At 40.1% G+C, this 18,597-nt stretch overlaps 1 protein-coding gene across 2 annotated transcripts in view; it reads right to left on the minus strand.

Moving 5' to 3' along the window:
• LOC115774044 (dihydropyrimidinase-related protein 5-like) overlaps positions 1-12,891 on the minus strand; it is a 35,314-nt gene extending 22,423 nt beyond the window's left edge. Inside the window, exons 1-2 of one of the 2 annotated variants that reach the window (XM_030721075.1) lie at positions 12,817-12,872; positions 1,021-1,083 (exon numbers count right to left, since the gene is read on the minus strand). In XM_030721075.1, coding sequence (XP_030576935.1) covers positions 1,021-1,049 — 29 coding nt within the window. In that variant the 5' untranslated portion in view covers positions 1,050-1,083; positions 12,817-12,872. Of the gene's footprint in view, positions 1-1,020; positions 1,084-12,816 lie in introns of both variants that reach the window. The other variant, XM_030721076.1, reaches the window with a different exon arrangement.
• Positions 12,892-18,597: the final 5,706 nt, after the last annotated feature.

The following is an 18,597-nucleotide window of genomic DNA, read 5'->3' on the forward strand; positions in this document are numbered from 1 at the left end:
TGTTTACTTTTCAAACAAGACCACCAATAAAAAAAAAAGGCATTACCTCAACTTTCAGGAAGTCTTTATACATATTTTTCTCTATTTTCTGACATTTTATAGACCAGCTGAGTCTTCAAAAAACAGGATCAGCATATCAATCAGGAATTTTAGAAAGGTTACTATTAGCTGCCGCACTTCTGTCTACAAATATTCCTTTAACAGCAAAGTGAATTTTAATGATCCCACCAGGCTGGTGGTTAGGAGTCATAGCTTGCCTAATTTCAGGCATTTCTGCTGTATGAGCAGTTTACAAAATGAATGCCCGGTGGTCCTTGTGTGTATAATGATTACTTGTGGCTATGATAATTTCAGGTTGTGTTACATTACACTAACCCGTACCCAGTTTGTGTTTTTCAAAGACTCCTATTCAATGTAGGATTCTGGTGTTTCATTTTTAAAAGATTTTTACAATTACAGCTGTAAAGTTGAACCTTGTTGTTTGACATTTTAAGCTCTATAACTGCCTCATGTTTGATCAAAGTGTCATTTTATTTACATACAAGCTTTATATTAAAAATGAAAATAATATCTTTTATATAGCTAAACCTTCAAGTAAACAAGTGGCACTGTGATATTTTTAATTGTAAAAAAATGTTTCCTACCACAAATTTGTCAATCTGCTTCTCCTTCAGCTGGAAAGTAGTGTGTATCAATTTATGACTATATAAACATATGCAGTATGTTCTTTAACATTACAAGCTTTGATTTTACTGTAACCTTCCACTTCTAATGACTAAATGGTAATTTTCTGCAGTGAACTATGTATAACAGACCGATGTTGTGGTTGAACAGCCCAAAAGTTACCTCCTACTACAGTACCACTTTTCCTTGATCTTGATGGAAAACATCTCATCAAGCACAGCAAAGTTATGAGGGAGAAGTCATAAGGATGATTTTGTGTTGTTTTTTAAATATATATTTTTTTCTATTACAGCATCAAACACAAACCGTATCAGTCAAATGTTTGGACACACTCACCCAGTATGCAAAAAGGTGTGTTTTACCATCTATGGTCCAATATGTGATGCTTTCAGACGATAACTGAAAAAAAGTAGATTGAGTAAACCTAATAGGATCAACAAACTGAGAGGTTCTCCTACAAACATATCTCTGTGTGTATGTGTGTATTCTGCATGGGTGGCTGTATGCAATGTGTTTGATGGCTAGGCACAATAGAGCCCCAGTCACACAGAATAAACTCAGAGATGGAGGAGAATTGGGGGAGGAAGGAGAGAGGAGGGGAAGAAAAAGAACAGTGAACAGAATAATGAGGGGAGAAATTTGTATCCCCACCAGAGGAGAAGAAAATTGGTCCAATGGGAAAGAGAAAGGACTCTGGTTTTTCTGGTTGCCCCTCTGCTAATAATGAAGCCCAGGGGTAACAACAGATGCTGCTTTAAACACAGAGGTTTCTAAAATATATTGTTGCTCTATGAAAAAAATCAATCCATACTATCTGGCTTTAGTGGAAGAGCACTGAACAGAAATCATCTGGGATCAGGTTAGAGTCTTGTCGAGTTCAGAGAAGAAGAAAGAGAAAGAAAAAGAAAGAAAGATACAATGATTTTCATAGAAAGCAAAGAAGAGTAGAAGTGGCTGGTTGTGCTGAGATGAAAGATAAAGTGGTAAACATGATGGTGGAGTGCTGTGTGGTATGGAAAGCAGTGCCCTAAAGGCCCGGCAGCCTGATTAAAAGATTGGTTTCCCAGGAGATGAGAACTGGAGATCCTTCAGTGGAAAAAAGGCACCCCCCCTCCCCCAACACACACACACACACACACACACACACACACACACACACACACACACACACACACACACACACACAGTCATGGTATGGTGAGGCATACTAAAGCACCAACACTGATTTACCATTTGAATTCCACTTGATCATGTCAACACTAACAAAGACACACATTGTTTATGGCATTTTACACTAAAGACAGTTTTTTGATTTAGAATTTCAGCTACCAAACAGCGAGGCCTTTTTTATTACAGAGCTGAGCGACTATAATATGTGCAGACTGGAGTTTGGCACTGACTAAAGTCTGGCATCATTAGCCATCCATCCTTCAAGGAGGCAACAGTGGTCTGAATTCTGCAGCAAAATGATCAGTGTGGCTTCTCTGGGCGTTACCACGAAGCTGAACATCCGTAACAAAGAGAATTTACAATGTAGCAAGAATTAATCTAGAGACCTGACATCTAAAGATGATAAAGCATGTTCTGACGGAAGTATTTCTAAAAAACAAACAAACAGCCCAAACTTCAGCCAAGAGAATATCTGAGATGATCATCATTAATATGTTTCTGCATGGTTTGGATTTCTGGCTATGAAAGAGTCTTGATCCTAAGTTTAATGTCCACAGTGAAGTCTTAGTGGGCCGGGAGCGATTCGATTGAATAGTGCTAATAAAAACAGGCTGTAGAGGCTGTTCAAAAACTCACCCACCACTGGAGACATTTGAATCTGGAAACAGGGTTGATCCGTCATCACCTAAAAATCATACTGTCTTGCTGAAATGAGAAAATGCTGCCATCTTTCTTGGAGAGAAAGATGGCAGAGAAAGAGCATTTGCTTACTTATATATATATATATATTTTAGCGGTGGGACTCGATTAAAAAAATTAATCGAATTAATTACAAGCTTTGTAATTAATTAATCGAAATTAATCGCATTTTAATCGCATTTCAATATTTGACATGAGAAATATTAATTTAAGTTTAGTTGATGAATGAATCAATATACATAAGCTTAAACTTCAAAATTTTGTTTATTTTCCCACCAGTCTACTACACAGACCAACGAAAGGTGGAAGTGCTCCTGTGATAAGCAAACTCCTGAAACTAAAGTTAAGCATCATAACTGGATAGTTTTATTCAACATTAATGTCTCACTTAATATAGTTGAAAATTAATCATTCGCTCAGCTGTATTCCTCGATGTTGAAATGTGTTATGCTTGTTTTAACAGCTTATTTTGAATTAAAGACTTAAAATTAAACCACAAAAAGGAGAAAAAGTTCGTTCTTTTTAACAGCTGCTTTTACACAGCTGTGCTTCACACTCACGGTTGCTAGGCGACATGAGCTACGCAGAGGTGAAGGCAGCTGATATGAAGGCTAGCCGCTCACTTCCGGCCTTTGTGGTCTTCCTGGGCTACGAAAGACGTGGGCCGGGTCCTTCGCAGGATGCGGCCCCTAATTTGGACATTGTGCGTCGATATAATCTGTATGCCGGGAACTCGTGCACTGAGAAACGTTCCACGGTGCAAAGTGCGATTAAAATGAGTTAAAATTTTTAATTAATTAATTACGGGGAAATTAACGCGTTAAAGTCCCACCCCTAATATATATATATATATATATATATATATATATATATATATTTATTTTTTTTTTGACATCTTATTTACATTTTACACAGTGCCTCCACCCGGTGTGCAACAGGGTTGCACAAACCATCAAACACCAGTCCCTAAACTTGAGGACAACAGTGAAAGCAGGTGACTAGGTGAGGAAAAAGAAATAGTAAAGCTGACAGGGAGAGAAAGACAGTGATGTCTACATGTCTACAACTTAAAGTCTGGGGCTGCTGTTGTCAATATTTTCCAGTCAGCTCAGTCCAAACCCACACAGACAACAGACTGTGTGTGGGACTGGGAATGCTGACTAAATGGACTTCTGCAACGGACACTGGAGGCTTTGTGCGATTGTGAGGAATGTAACACCAAAGGAAATTAAACGTCCAAAAATTTAAATAACAGCTTTAATTTATCAGGGCAGCACGGTGGCGCAGTGGTTAGCACTGGGTTCGATTCCACCTTGGCCCAGGCCTCTCCCTCTCTCTGTGTGGAGTTTGCATGTTCTCCCTGTGCTTGCGTGGGTTTCCTCCGGGTACGCCGGTTTCCTCCCACATTCCAAAAGACATGTACTTACTGGGGTTAGGTTAATTGGCTACTCTAAATTGCCCATAGGTGTGAATGTGAGTGTGAAAGGTTGTCTGTCACTCCGTGTTGGCCCTGCAACAGGCTGGCGACCTGTTCAGGGTGTACCCTGCCTCTCGCCCTATGACAGCTGGGATAGGCTCCAGCCCCCCTGCGACCCTTAACAGGATGTGCGGAAGCGAATGGATGGATGGATGGGATAATTTATCATAAACAGACTGCGTGAGTTCACTGGCGGTTCAAGAGAATGGAGAGTAAAAATCTTATCTGGCCAGTCCACAAGGACCTGGGTTTAAAGCAGCACTCCACATTTCTGGTCTGGGATTAGGACAAATGAACAAGGGGAGCAAATAAATGAGCTGGGATGTTGACATTGACTGAGTGTGCACTTTATTTCATGTTTTGGTTCTGTGTTTTGTTTTGTTTTTTAAATATTATTTATTTAGGTTTTTTCTATTGTTTTACAACAAGTTTATTACTCTTTAAATGGGTGGACTTTTGATTTATTACCATATAATTATTGTATTACTGCAATTAACAGGTTTTCAAATAATGTACAACATAATACTGTCCAACAATAGCAGTTATTGTGACAACTGTTAAGTTGTGTATTTGGCTGTCCCTGACCAGACAGCAGTTGCCTTTTTTCCTTTTTCTTTTTTTAATTTACATTACGTGTGTGCAAGCAAACGCAGCCTCTCTGTCAATGCACTGGAACCGATTTTTATGTGAGATGTGCATTTGCTAGCTCCGAAAGATGAATGTGGAGTTTTTAATAAGACATGGACTTCTAACTAATCTGTGATAGAATCATCATTATGAGACTAAGCACACAGAGAAATACAAGAGCTTGACTGATGCAAAGCAGGAATGGATATCTGAACTTTTGCTAGCAAAGTTTCAAAGCAATAAGGACATTTTACCCAGCTTTACACATGCAGGATGTAGCAGTCAAGATCAGCTTTGACTGCTTTGTGCAACAAAATCTCTAAAAACAGAAAAAGAAAAAAAAAGAGTAAGACGGTCTCTGATGGAGAATTTTTTCAAAGAGTGTTCAGTGGACTCTGCCATGCTAATATGCCCTGAGGAAAAAGAAGGATATGAAATCTGGAGCTTCAGCTGATATATAAAGTGGACAGTTTTGACTGTTTTCTCCTTGATTCTGGATGAGAGCTGTTATATCCGCGACACAGCCCAGTTACTCATCTTTGACCCAAGAGGAATATGTGCACATGATCCTGTGGTAATCGATGGATGTACCATAGAACAAGTCAGCTCATATAAATATTCGGGCATCTACATGGACATCCCATATTAAATGGGAAGAACATGTTGACTTCTTATGTGAGACATTAGCACAAATGCTCCATTTTCTTTGTAGACTAAGATTGTTTGGTGTGAGTTCCAAGGTTATGGGTACTTTTTTATCACGCTGTGCTGGAAAGCTTGATCAGATATGGGATGGCAGCCTGGTACAGCTTGCTTACAGTAAAGCTAAAATCGAGAATTGAGAAACTCATAAAAGTTGCAATGAAAATTGTAGGAAACAAAGAGTGCCAGTCTCTCCAATCAAAGTATTAAACAATTGTTGTACATCAGGCTTATAGGACTGTTAAGGATTCACCCCATATCCTTTTACCAGAGTACGAGCTGTTACTTCAGGGAAACCTTATAGAGCAAGTAGCTGTAAAGCAAATCACTACAAGCTCTCATTTCTCCCAACATCTATTGTATTATTAAATAAGGACCTTGATCCATACCGACATGCATTTGAGTGTTGTTAGAGATGAACTTTTATTATTACCTTGTATCTTCTCTCTGTTGTTTATATTATGGTTTATATTGGTAGCTTTACATTGTATTACACACATTACAATGGGTGGTGATTAAGTCAGTGCTAAAAATTAACCATGCTGTTAATGTTATGACTAAAATAGCTAACTTCATCAGGACAAAAGCACTGAATGACAGTCTGTTGCACTTTTGGAGAAGCATGAGACTGCCTGGTGACATAGGCTACCACACAGCTGTCAGGTGGCTCAGCCTGAGCAAAGTACTAAAAAGACTGTGGGACAGGAATTCAAGAGTTTTGTGAGAATAAAACCAAGGACATGGCAGATCTTGGATGTGCTCAGACACTGAACCAGACTTTAATGTACTTGTTGAAGCCAAAAACAGATAAGATTGCTCTCACTGAACAAGAAAAAAGAACTAAAAAACTGCAGATGAAGTATTTAAATTACAAGTAAAATAGCAATAACACTTTGCATAAAGTTAAAAGTCTTTGAACGTTTGCATAAACATCCACATTTTGTTCACAATTGTTTTTAGGAATATTGATTAAATAGTGATAAAATGTTGGTGTTTTTACTTTGCCTGTATCACATTTTCATTGCCTAATTGTAACATCTACTCTTACCAGTAGCAATTTATAATGAAATAAAATTAATATTGAGCATAAGTTTAAAAACCTTAATTGTGCAGGACTTCACAACAGTCACAGTTTCTCATGTGTTCCTTTGGGAAAATTAACTGCCCACCCCTGTCCTAGAGGATTATTTAAAAAACTGTGCTGTCGGCAGCACATGGAGCAGAGGACGTTTATCTGTATATGAAACAGCCTTTTTATGTAGCACGTGAAGTGGCTTGAAGAGATGTGATGCAATGTGAGGTGATCGAGGAGATGTGATGTGACATGATGCAATGTGAGGGGTAATGACGGAAAGCGTCCACTGACCCGCTTTAACACTTCTCAAAAGCTGATTTACATTTCACACAAAAACACCTACAGTATTATGGGAGTAAACCTCAGGCCTCATGTGCACACAAAGTGCACAGAAAGTCAAAATTGTCAGGAGAAGCAGAAAGAAAAAATACAATTATTTTAGACTTCTTCAGCGTGTGTGAGTGTGCATTCACTTTCTGCTGTGTCACAGTAGGTATAACAGACACACACCAGGCAGCATTTCTCATGCACCCTGAGACCATCTGCTTCAGGACACACACACAAATCAACAAATGCACACATGAATAAACGCCAACATTTTATGCACACAGCGAGACACACCCTAATGTCCTCCTCTCCCCATGCAAACTTTATTTTAATGGGGGACTTAATTAATAATGAATGAGGGGCAGCAGGCTGAGTGAGTTAAGACTCTGTGTCACACAGATTCACGACAACATGGTCATACCAAATACACAGCTACTTCACAGAGTGTATAAAACCTGCACTGGAGGCACCATTTAGAAGTCAAACTATTCATTCGATAAAGATATACAAAAGCTAAAGCTGTGGTTCTCAACTGTGGGGCGCAGGAGAGCCACTGCAGGTGGGGCTTGGATGAGCAGAGGTAAAATGTGGAGGGAAGCACATACGATTTAATTTATTTATTTTTACGAAAAATATGCAAACAAGTAGTTTGTCTTGATTTTAAATTCACTAAAATGTCGACTGGATTCTTTTTATTGCACATGACGTTATTTATTACCCAGTCACACATAAAAACATGGTAGTTTCTTATCTAACCCAGGTTTTAGCTTAAACTGCCTAAAAATGGAAGGCAGAACAAAGATTAAAAGAGTAAAAATCTATTTTCAGCAAAAGCCTGCATATTTAGAAACTGTTTAACATGGTAGCTGCTGACATGCTAATGTGTGTTTGTGGGCATGTGCAGGCTACATGTGCATGTGTGTGTGTGTGTGTGTGTGTGTGTGTGTGTGTGTGTGTGTGTGTGTGTGTGTGTGTGTGTGTGTGTGTGTGTGTGTGTGTGTGTGTGTGTTGATCCATGCTGTAAGTGAGAAGAAAGGAGTAGACAGCTGCTGACTCTTGCTCGATACTTGCCACAGGGTGGGAGGTGTGTGTGTGTGTGTGTGTGTCTACATTGCCTCCCATATGTGAGTGTGAACACTGGGGCTATTTAAAAAGCCCAAACCAACATACATCAGACAAATTTATGGCCACAGCCAGATAAGAATAGACACACACACACACACACACACACACACACACACACACACACACACACACACACACACACACACACACACACACACACACACACACACACAGTGAGGTTTAATGAGTTATGTGTGCTGCTGGAGGTTCGTGCATGAATAAGCATTAGTGAATCACACATAGACAAACAGACAATAAGATAACTGGGACATCACTCTGAGGATTAGGGGCATCTCTGTCTCTGCACGCCCTCTAATCATACTATCCTTTTATATTTTTATTCAAGGCTAAGATCTGTTCACATTTTTTTATTTTGCCAGTATTTTTCTGTCTGACCTTTGACCTTTAGTCTGACCTACTCCTTGAGTTTTTCTCTTGTGCCATCTGAAGGTGAAAAATCTTTAATTTTCTTCCTCTTTTCCTCCTACCTGGCAGCTCCATATTCAACATTCTTTGTCCAGTATATGCACTATCTCTGCACATGTCCAAATCATCTCAAACTTGCTTCTCTAACTTTGTCTCCAAACCACTCAATCTGAGCTCTCCCTCTGATATACTCATTTCTAATCCTGTCCATCTTGGTCACTCCCAACTAAAATCTGAGCATCTTCAGCTCAGCCACCTGTCTTTTTGTCAGTGCCACTGTCTCCAAATCATACATCAGAGCAGGTCTCACTACCATCTTGTAAAACTTCCCTTTCACTCTTGCTGCTATCCTTCAGTCACAAATCACCCCAGATACTCGTCTCCACCCACTCCATCCTGCCTGCACTCTCTCCTTCAACCTCTATTCTGCCCTGTCTGTTGCTCTGGATGGTTGGCCCCAGGTATTTAAACTCGTCTATGCTGACTATCTCTACTCCTTGCATGTTCACCTTTCCACCTGTCCCTCTCATTCACACACATGTATTCTCTCTTGCTTCTACTGACTTTCATTCCTCTTCTCTCCAGTGTATGCCTCCACCTCTTCCACCTCTTCCACCTGCTCCCTACTCTCACTACAAATCACAATGTTGTCTGCAAACATCATAGTCCATGGACACTCGTGCCTGACCTCATCTGTCATCACAGCTACCAGCAAGAAGGGGCTCAGTGCCAATCCCTGATGTAATCCCACCCCCACCTTGAACTCATCTGTCACTCCTACTACACACCTCACCACTGTCTCGCTGTCCTCATATATGTCCTGCACCACCCTTACATACTTCTGTTACCCTCCTGCAGTATCACAGTTCCTATCATTTGCTTTCTCCAGATCCACAAAGACACAGTGCAACTCCTTCTGACCTTCTCATCAACACTCTCACGGCAAACATTGAATCTGTAGTTGCTCATTCTCAGCATGAAGTCATAGTCCTGCTTACTGATGCACCATTTAATCCTTGCCTCTGTCTTCACTTGCTTCCTCTTCTTGATGTCCATAGTCATCCTACAGACTACATCTAATGGTGCAGAGCATCTCAGGTTGAACCTTCCTTCACTCTTACACATCACCCTATGATCCTCGCACCCACTTCTTGAAATATTAGCTTGTAAATTAACAATCTCGGGAGTTGAACCTGGGCCACCGGGGTGAAAACTACTAGACCATATGGAAATGCTGGAGAGTACCCCTCTTATTTTGAAGTTCAACTGCTGCATTATCATGAAAAACAATGACATCACCATTTATAGGCCCAATGCTAAGTGCACAGGTACTTGCTGCAGTATTCTGAACGGCATCCTGAACAATGGGTGACGTCATTATAAGCAGAGACTAGATGTTTTTTGGTCATGCAGCTTTTAAAAGCATCTTCTTCTGTATAACCTGGGACTCTCTGAGCTCCTGCACTGATATATCATGCCTCTGCTGTCACTTGCTTCCTCTTTAAAAGTTCCAAAGCCATCTGATGCTGCCTAGCTACATTCTCTCTTGACACCACCATCTTTCAGACTTGCACCGTCTGCATCAGATGTAGTCTATCTGTGTGCATCTTCCTCCATTCTTATACATCACCTTATATTCTTCTTTCTTCTTGAAATATGTTCATAAAGAAAAACTCCCATACCAGGAGTTGAATCCAGGCCACCAGGGTGACACCCAGGGATCCTAATCGCTGAAACACATGGGTCTGTTTGAAACCACCCTCTCTTATTTTGAAGTTCAGTTGCAGAAATACCCAACTTTACATTAAAAAGTATGCTTACTGTCTGGTACAGATAGTTGTTTCTATAAATCTGCCTCCATACACAATAAGAGAAAAGTAGATGAATACATGTAAAAAAAAAAAAAGGGGGGGGGGGGGGGTGTCAATTTTCTGTGTTTTCTGACATTCATTAAAACAGCCAGCCAGCTACCTTTAGACAACCCCAACCTGATCCCAGTGGCGGTTTCTGATATGGGCGACATGGGCAGCCGCCCAGGGCGGCATTTCATCTAGGGCGGCATGACCGCCCCCCTCCCCCCAACGCATTGCGATCGCCGCAGCAACGCCTACCGCACTGCTCCACTTGTGGGATAATGGGCGCCCTCTGCTTGCTGTGTATTGCATGTAGCTTTCTGCCATGGCCAGACAGGTTGTAACAGAAGAAAAAGGGCAGGCGGGGGATTCTCTCTCTGTCTCGCTGTCACTGCTTCACTCGATCGTCACACACACAGCGCTGCCCCGCCCCCTTCTCCTCTCAGCCTGGGGTGCGAGTCGAGTGAAGCAGTGATGGCGTGAGAGTGAGACTGTCAGCCGGGTTCATTCATTCATGCCTGTACAGTTTGGGCCTGGTTACAGCCAACAGTAACCGCTGAATTATAAATAAAGGCGACTTTTGCTGGCAGTCTCTCGCCAAACCTTTCATCCTCACGGACACTGCCATATCAAGATTAACGCGAAGTGTATGTCCTAATATTGAAAAGTTTTGCGAGATCTCGCAAAAGTAACTCAGGATCTCGCAAAACTTTTGCGAGATATGCAAAACTGACTCTTTTTTTTTTTTTTTTCTCCCATGTTCCACAGAATGAATCTGTGCGTCTAATAAAATTAGATGCACACAACTGATAGAACACAAAGCCAATTTCATTTATAATACTGTAAATATGGTCATTAAATCACAGTATTTGTGTGAACCCGAATCCTGATAAAAAAAATAACACAAATACGAATCTAGACAGTTTGGACAAATGTTGGTGGATGGCGCAGTGTTGCCAGATTGGGCAGCTTGTGAACACATTGGGGTGGAATATTATATAGATATTTCTATATAATTATAAAATTATATAGATATATAATTTTACAATAAAAACTTCCTAAAAACCTACCAAATATGGTGAAAAGCAGCCAAAATTTTAACAAGTTACCCAAAGCTTGTATATTTAAATATATATCACACCTGGTGCTATTAACATGAGTTTCAGTGGAGGTTTTGTTGTGTTGGGCTGGCAACTGTCAGTCAGATCTGACAACCCTGGGGATGGGCGGTGGTGGTGGCGAACTGTGGCAGATGGAAAGGAAAAGGTCAAAGCCATCAGGTGCACAGTTTAGGAAAAAGAGAAAAGAAGAAGAGGAGAAACAAGCAAAGATAAAGGTAAGCAGAAGCTGTGTAATATTTCAGTTTCTTCCATGTTTTTTCAAATAAAATTTAAAAGAAATTCTGAGTGTGCCTGTGATGGTGGGGGGACCTTCTGTTAAAGCCTGTCTGTCAGACCATGGCAGAAAGCTACATACACCACACAGCAGTCGCTCATTACCCCCCCAAGTGTAGTAGTGCGGCGATCGCTATTGTGTGTGTGTGTGGGGGGGGGGGCGCCGGCGGGGATGCTCGCCCAGGGCGCCAAACAGGCTAGGACCACCACTGCCTGATCCCCATTGCTGTGCAAGATAAACCTTGAGCAAACAGGTATAATAATTTGAAGCAGTTCATACACTGGAAATACATGGGCCAGAGAGTTTGACCCCAGAGACCTCCTGCTGTGAGGCAGCAATGCCCTTTAATTAACATGTTACTCACTAAACAATAACTGGACAGATGCTTTCTGATCTATTCAGATCGTTGTGCTGCACCTGAAGGACCATCTACATCACCCCGAAAATCCTCAACGCAAATAATGTCCGCAAAACCCGCATATCTGAGAGCAACCTGCATTTAAAATCACCTGTTCACATTTTGTACCCAGCCACACACACACACACACACACACACTGTGGACTCGAAGCACACACACACACACACACACACACACACACGCCGTGCATACAAACGAGCATGCACGGCCACAGACAGACCCCTTCATCATCCTCATCACCACCGTGACTCAATATATTTGGCAGAGGAGAGAATAACCTAAAAACGGACTTACATAACAAACACACAGCATGCAGCACACACAGTCTTACAGCACTGATGGCACGCCACACACACACACACACACACATACATACACACACACACACACACACACACACACACACACACACACACACACACACACACACATTCACATCTCACCCATATTTCATCGCCCAAAGGCACAAATTGCCATTTTCAACACACCCCCATTTTCCATTTTTCACCGCATTTAATGAAATTCGTCTTAAAAAAATTAAATGGAAGGAAAAAAGGTGAATTAATTAATTCGCATTTAAATATCGAAGCAGAAAAATGTCCCTGGGTGACATAAATTATGTCATATATATGACATAATAAAAAAAATCGCTAAAATTTGGCTAATTTCCGTCACCAGTGGATGATAAACGGTCGTTATACCCCCGCCGTAGGGCATAAAGCGAGATTTTAACACCTCTAATTATGACCACAGGTGATAAAATCCACCTATTTGGTCAACAACTCTTTAATCCTAGAAAAATACACCCGCGTTTGTGTAATTTTTTTGTCTTCTTACCGGTTCACAGGTGACCCTCTGGAACACGAACCTCTCCGATGCCCAGCACTGGCCGAGTGCGTGAGGACAGCTGGCACAGCGCGAGCAGCAGATGCTTCTTCGGCGACGGGCCGGCAGCGGCCAATCAGAAGCCGTGCGAATCAGCGCAACCGGAAACCCGACCAATGGGAGGACAGAAGAGGGTCTTGTATGTATGTCCATGGTCTCCTCTTCCCAAGGGAAAGGGGCGTGGCTCTCGCCGCTATAGCCTTGCTGCTTTCAAATGCTGTTGGAAATATGACGGTTAATGACCTTTAAAAAAAAAAAAAAAAAAAAAAAATAACAAATTTGAATGAAGCATAGACTATTATTATTATTATCTCAAGCCAAGAATAAAACGCTTTATTCTAGCTTTGTTCATATTGATTATATTGATGTTGTGTGGATTATTGATTCATGAAAATAAATGATGTTCAGAATTTACCTTCTGCTGTTTCATCTGTAGAAGTGATCTCTAAGAAGACCCCCCCCCCCCACACACACACACACACACACACGCAAGCTAAAAAAAAAAAAAAATCCTCTTAAGTCCCAGATTCCGGTGTGATTACTGCTGTTGACCCAGTGCTCTCGAACACTGCACTTCCAGCATTAACAGATTACATAGAGCACTTGAATGCAACAATATGGAGCTGAAGTGGCACAGTGTGGATACAGGGATGTCCTCCCTGGCAGTCTGGCTGGCTGCGGCAGCTGTAGTGGGAATTCAGAATAAGTAATTAACAGGGGGTAGATCCTGTGACTTGGACCTGCATATATGTACTGAATACACCTGCAATGTTAATCTGCAGGTAACAACAGGAAATGAGCACTAAATAACACAAAACTTCTGTTTTTATTTTATCAGTAAAGGGAGACCTATAATTTGAAATTTTTGAGATCCATCAGTGCTGCATAAAAACACTGATGAGTAATTCTGTGATTTTTTTTTTTAACATATCACTTGACTTCTTCAGTACAGCATGTTAACTTCTTAAAATGAAGAAAAACATGCCCCATAATTTCAAAGTCCACAAACATACACCTCCATGAGGCATGAAGGCTGAGAACTCCAACCATACCCTGTATGAATTGATTCCCTGGATCCAGAAGACTATCCGGATGGGGATTAGTTTGTTTTTCTGGCAACATCAAAACAATGTCGATTTATTGTCAATTCTGCAATATGTACAGGACATATAGAGGATCGAAATGCCATTTCCCCTGGAACTACCTAAATAAGTAAATATGAGGTATCAAAGTATGAATATGAATTACACAAGATATATCAAAACCTATATACAATTATTGCTGTTTATGTATAAAAATATGAGATGTACAAGGATTCTTAGAGCTATATACATTATTACAATTCACTGTATAAAAATATGAAGCATAAATGAATGATTAAAAAAACCTATGCACATTATTTCAAATTATTTACATGTTTAAAATTAAGCATGTAAACTAAAATAAGCTTTACGTGTGACTATCAATGTTTATGAAGCTTTTTTTTTAACTTCTGGTTATTTATTTTTGTTTAGTTTATGGTTTATTTGGTCTGCTTTGGTGAAATCTGGTTGTTGTCACCATTTAGGAAATGCTCTGCCTGGTAAGGTTTCCACCCTTTTCAGTAAATATCAAAAAATATCATATGTATTTGTGAAGATCAACTGTTTCTCATTAGTTGGCTGCTTCAGAAATAAAGTGTGCTACTTATGGCTACTTATGTGCTAAATGTGTGTATTCTTCATAAATTATAAGCTTATATCTTCTCCCCTGTTTATGGTCGCTTCATGTGATAATATTTCATCTTTCCTTATCATGGAACAATTTAAAAATCAGAAAAGGATCTACACAGAGAAGAATTAATATGAAGGATTAAGGTTATTCCATTGAGAGCCCAGCCTGCCAGGTCAGGTAGAGATGCTGTGATATGGAGGAACCTCAATTTCATCACTTACCCAGAGTAATATGACATGCAGATATGTTGGCTTCATCACGTGGCTACCTGTCTGTCTATGGATGTCTCCACAACCAAACGTATTTAATTACAGAACAATGCAGGACACCAGCAGTGGAAATACAAAGGCTATATGCATTTCACTGCATGCTGAACAACATACCATGGGAAAAAAACAAAAAACAAATAACACTTTGGAGATTTTTTTTGAATAAAAACATGTAACTTTGCAGCATTACTCTATTTAGCATCACACCTGCTTCAAGGAAGGTCAAATCCATGGTCAGAGTAGAGGTCAAGAAATAATATCACTGAAATTTGAACACTGCATTTCATGCTTGATATGGTTCGGATTCATATGAGCCCAATTTCATTAAAGTTGGATCAATAGTTTAGGAAGAATGGGCGTCTTAAAATCAGCACTTACCCCCCTTTGGGCTACATTTGCCCAAATTCAGGGTACAAAATATATTTTTGTAATTTCTGACTCCGACATCCAATGAGAGGAGTAACGACATGAATCGAAGACCCACCTTTATTTGTGCATAAACAAGGGTGAAATCTAACAGATCATTTGGTTAAAAAAATCAAATTGTGAGTTGCACAAAACTCTGAAGTCCTCTTGCAAATAGAAATTACCGTTGTGGGGACTTTGTCCAGTGTCATAATACAGCTAAAACTACACGTTTATATCATTCTTCTACAGAAAACAAGTTTTCAGTTAAGAGTTTTTTCCAGTGATGTTGCGTATGTGACACACTGCCCAGGTGGTTATTCTTCTAGTGGTTTTACAGATGGTAAAACCTGAATGCTGCCCGTTTACGCGATGACGGTTGAATGGAGTTAGCAGCAGTAAGCGAGACAGTGTGCTGGAGATGTATTTCATTGTTTTCTTTAAGTTTTTCCTCACCTGTTGCTCATTCAGGTGTGCAGAAATGTTTGTGTTTCTGGCTTCAATTAAGAACTTTTGGTTCTTAATATAACGGCATAACAGGAAAACTAGTGTCAACCCATAATTTTAAGCATCATTTTCACTTTCAGAGACCCAAAATTAGTTAATTAAAAGTTTATTTAACAAGCATTTTGTCTGTGGACCAGTGTGATTGATTTGCAGATTCAGTCTTGAGGGTCTCATCACCAACAAGTGATGAGAGAAATGTGCTGTGGTTTTGGTTTAACTTGATTTTTAGAGATTGAGCCCCTGACCGACACACGGGTAGAGAGCACCAAGCCTTGACAGGAAATCACAATAAACAGTTCTTGTTTATTCACGGTTCATTTCTTACATTGTTCAAGTACAAAGTTAAAATGCCTTTTTAATTAGTTCATATTCATACAAGAGTAAAATAATAATAGTGCCTTTCATCACTACCGCAAACATAAATACAGTAATTGTAAAGACAAACTTGATTTATACTCCTAACAATAAATTTTTCTTGTTTTCAGATAAAATTTTAGCACCTTTTGAAACACCACCAGGTCCTCCTTTTCCTAAAAGCTCATCTTTCATTTAGTCCATGAGATGAGTGTCTGCATGCGCCACAGCATTGTATTTGTAGGTGTTGTGCATGTATCTCTGCGTGTGAGCGTCGGTCGCTCTGTGTGTCTTAACAGTGTGTGTGTGTGTGTTTGAAAGTGTATCAGTGTTTAAAACAGCGCATCACTCAGCCTAAAAGCTGTCGATAGGCGAACAGAAACATCATCACCGTGTCACCCGTCACTTAAAAAGCCCCTTTCCTCGCACGTTTTTTTCCCACTGCACTCTCACACAGAGACGTGTTGGAGAAAAAGAAAAAGCTTAAATTAAACAGCTGGAAAATGTAAATAAGCTGAAAATTGTCCCGCCTGTGCTGAATCAGTGGTCCCCAGAGCAAATGTAACAAACACACCGATGAGCCACAACATTAAAATCCACTGACAGCTGCAGCGAAAGATCACACTTTTTTAATATTTTGTTCTGCTGCGACATTTTGGTCCTGCCATTCATGTAGGTGTTACTTTTACAGAAACCGTCCAACCAGTGATGGCTGCCGGTCAAGTTCACACACTTTATGGCAAGGGCACTCGCCAATGGCAGTGGTCTCCCTTCGTGCACCACAAATATGGCTCAAGGAACATGACAACAAGCCCGATGTTGGGACGTGGCCTCTAAATTTCCCAGACCGAGTGTCGTGGCTGAGTCAGAGCAAGTCTGATCCATCCCCTGACCTTAAAGGCCAAAACTGTTTCTGTGACACAAGGTGGGGGCTGCACAATATTAGGAAGGTAGTTTTAATGTTATGGCTACTTTGGTGTGTTTTCGTTTTTACTTTTTATTACGTGTAAATGTTTTGAATTAACAAGTTAATACTAACTACGACACCATACTGATGTCTCGCAGGTATATTGTTTACAATTTTTTCTCGTTATAATAATAAAATAATTTATATATCACATGCTCGGACAGACAAGCTGAAGCAGAATACTGACTTCAAACAGAGTCAGGGCCAAAGAAAATTTTAAATATACAAATTATTAAAAACACTGTAAGAGAAGATTAAAGGAGAATTTAAAAGGATCTACGCTGAACACTAAATGGAAAGTAAAGCTGAATATGAAGCCAATGAGAATTTCATCATAAATGTGACTTGTTTCCACCGTCTTTAGGTGTTAATATATCTTTGAATGTATTATTTTTATACATGTATTTATTTATATTGATATTTACCATTTTTGCATGTTTTTTCTTGCATGTTTTAACCTTGATGTTATTATGTTTGGGCCTTCCTCTTTAACTTTCGGTTTTAGGCTGTTTTCACACCTATAGCTGGTTTACTCTGCTATGGATCAGTTGATGAGTTTGTACACTTGTAGTTTTTTCCATGTGGCTGGGTTACTTTTCACACAGGAAAAAACTCCAAGCGAAACAAAACGCGTCACTACAAACCACGTGAGCATGTTCGGTCCGAATTGGCCAGATGTGTCTGAGGCGGGAGCAACAAAAGTGAACACAGGAAGAAGGTGCTGTGCTCTGGACTATTGGACAACAGCTGAGCCCTCAGTTCATTTTGCTGCTAGTTGCTGCAGCTTGTGTACTCTGCACATCTGTGGTACTCTGCTGCATCCCAGAATGCAAAGCATAGCTGGCTATGGGAAGCAGGTATGCTTTGTTCAAACCTGCAGTGTACACCTGGTAGTTGGGTTGGACTGAGGTCCAATCATGTCCTCACCATAAACAAGACCACTTTCTCCAAAGGGTCTCAGTGTGGTTGTTTTAGGCCACACCCCAGTATGATTACTGTGTTCACATCTGCACAAATTATTTAAACAGACTGAACACTGTAGGTGTGAAAACACCCTAAATTAAAACAAATATACACATGGCCGCTACTAAAAATCTGAAAAGATAAAATTCTGTGTAGCAGACATTTCTCATATTTTATTAATAAGTTTTGTAACCCTCAGATTTATCGTGACCTCTAGACTGGGAACCACTGTATTCCAGTGGAAATATTGGATTCAGCGTTTACAGCCAGCTTAAATTCAACCTGTCTCTGTTTGAGAGCATCTTGCAGCTCATCGCTTCAACAATTTCTTCTGGCATTCTCGGGTACAATAGAACAAGTCACTATACTAACTGTAATATATGCTTTCTCTAGCCTCTCTCTCCACTCTAGGCTGAGACTGAACTGAACTGAGCACCAACCTGGAACAGTACACACACACAATAACAGATTATTACTGTAATTATTATTACCATATTATTATTATCGTTACTCCCTAATCTAACATGGATCGGAGATTACATTGAATGACTGACA

The sequence above is a fragment of the Archocentrus centrarchus genome, chromosome 24 (genome assembly GCF_007364275.1).
Source record: "Archocentrus centrarchus isolate MPI-CPG fArcCen1 chromosome 24, fArcCen1, whole genome shotgun sequence".
Taxonomy (NCBI): Eukaryota; Metazoa; Chordata; class Actinopteri; order Cichliformes; family Cichlidae; genus Archocentrus; species Archocentrus centrarchus.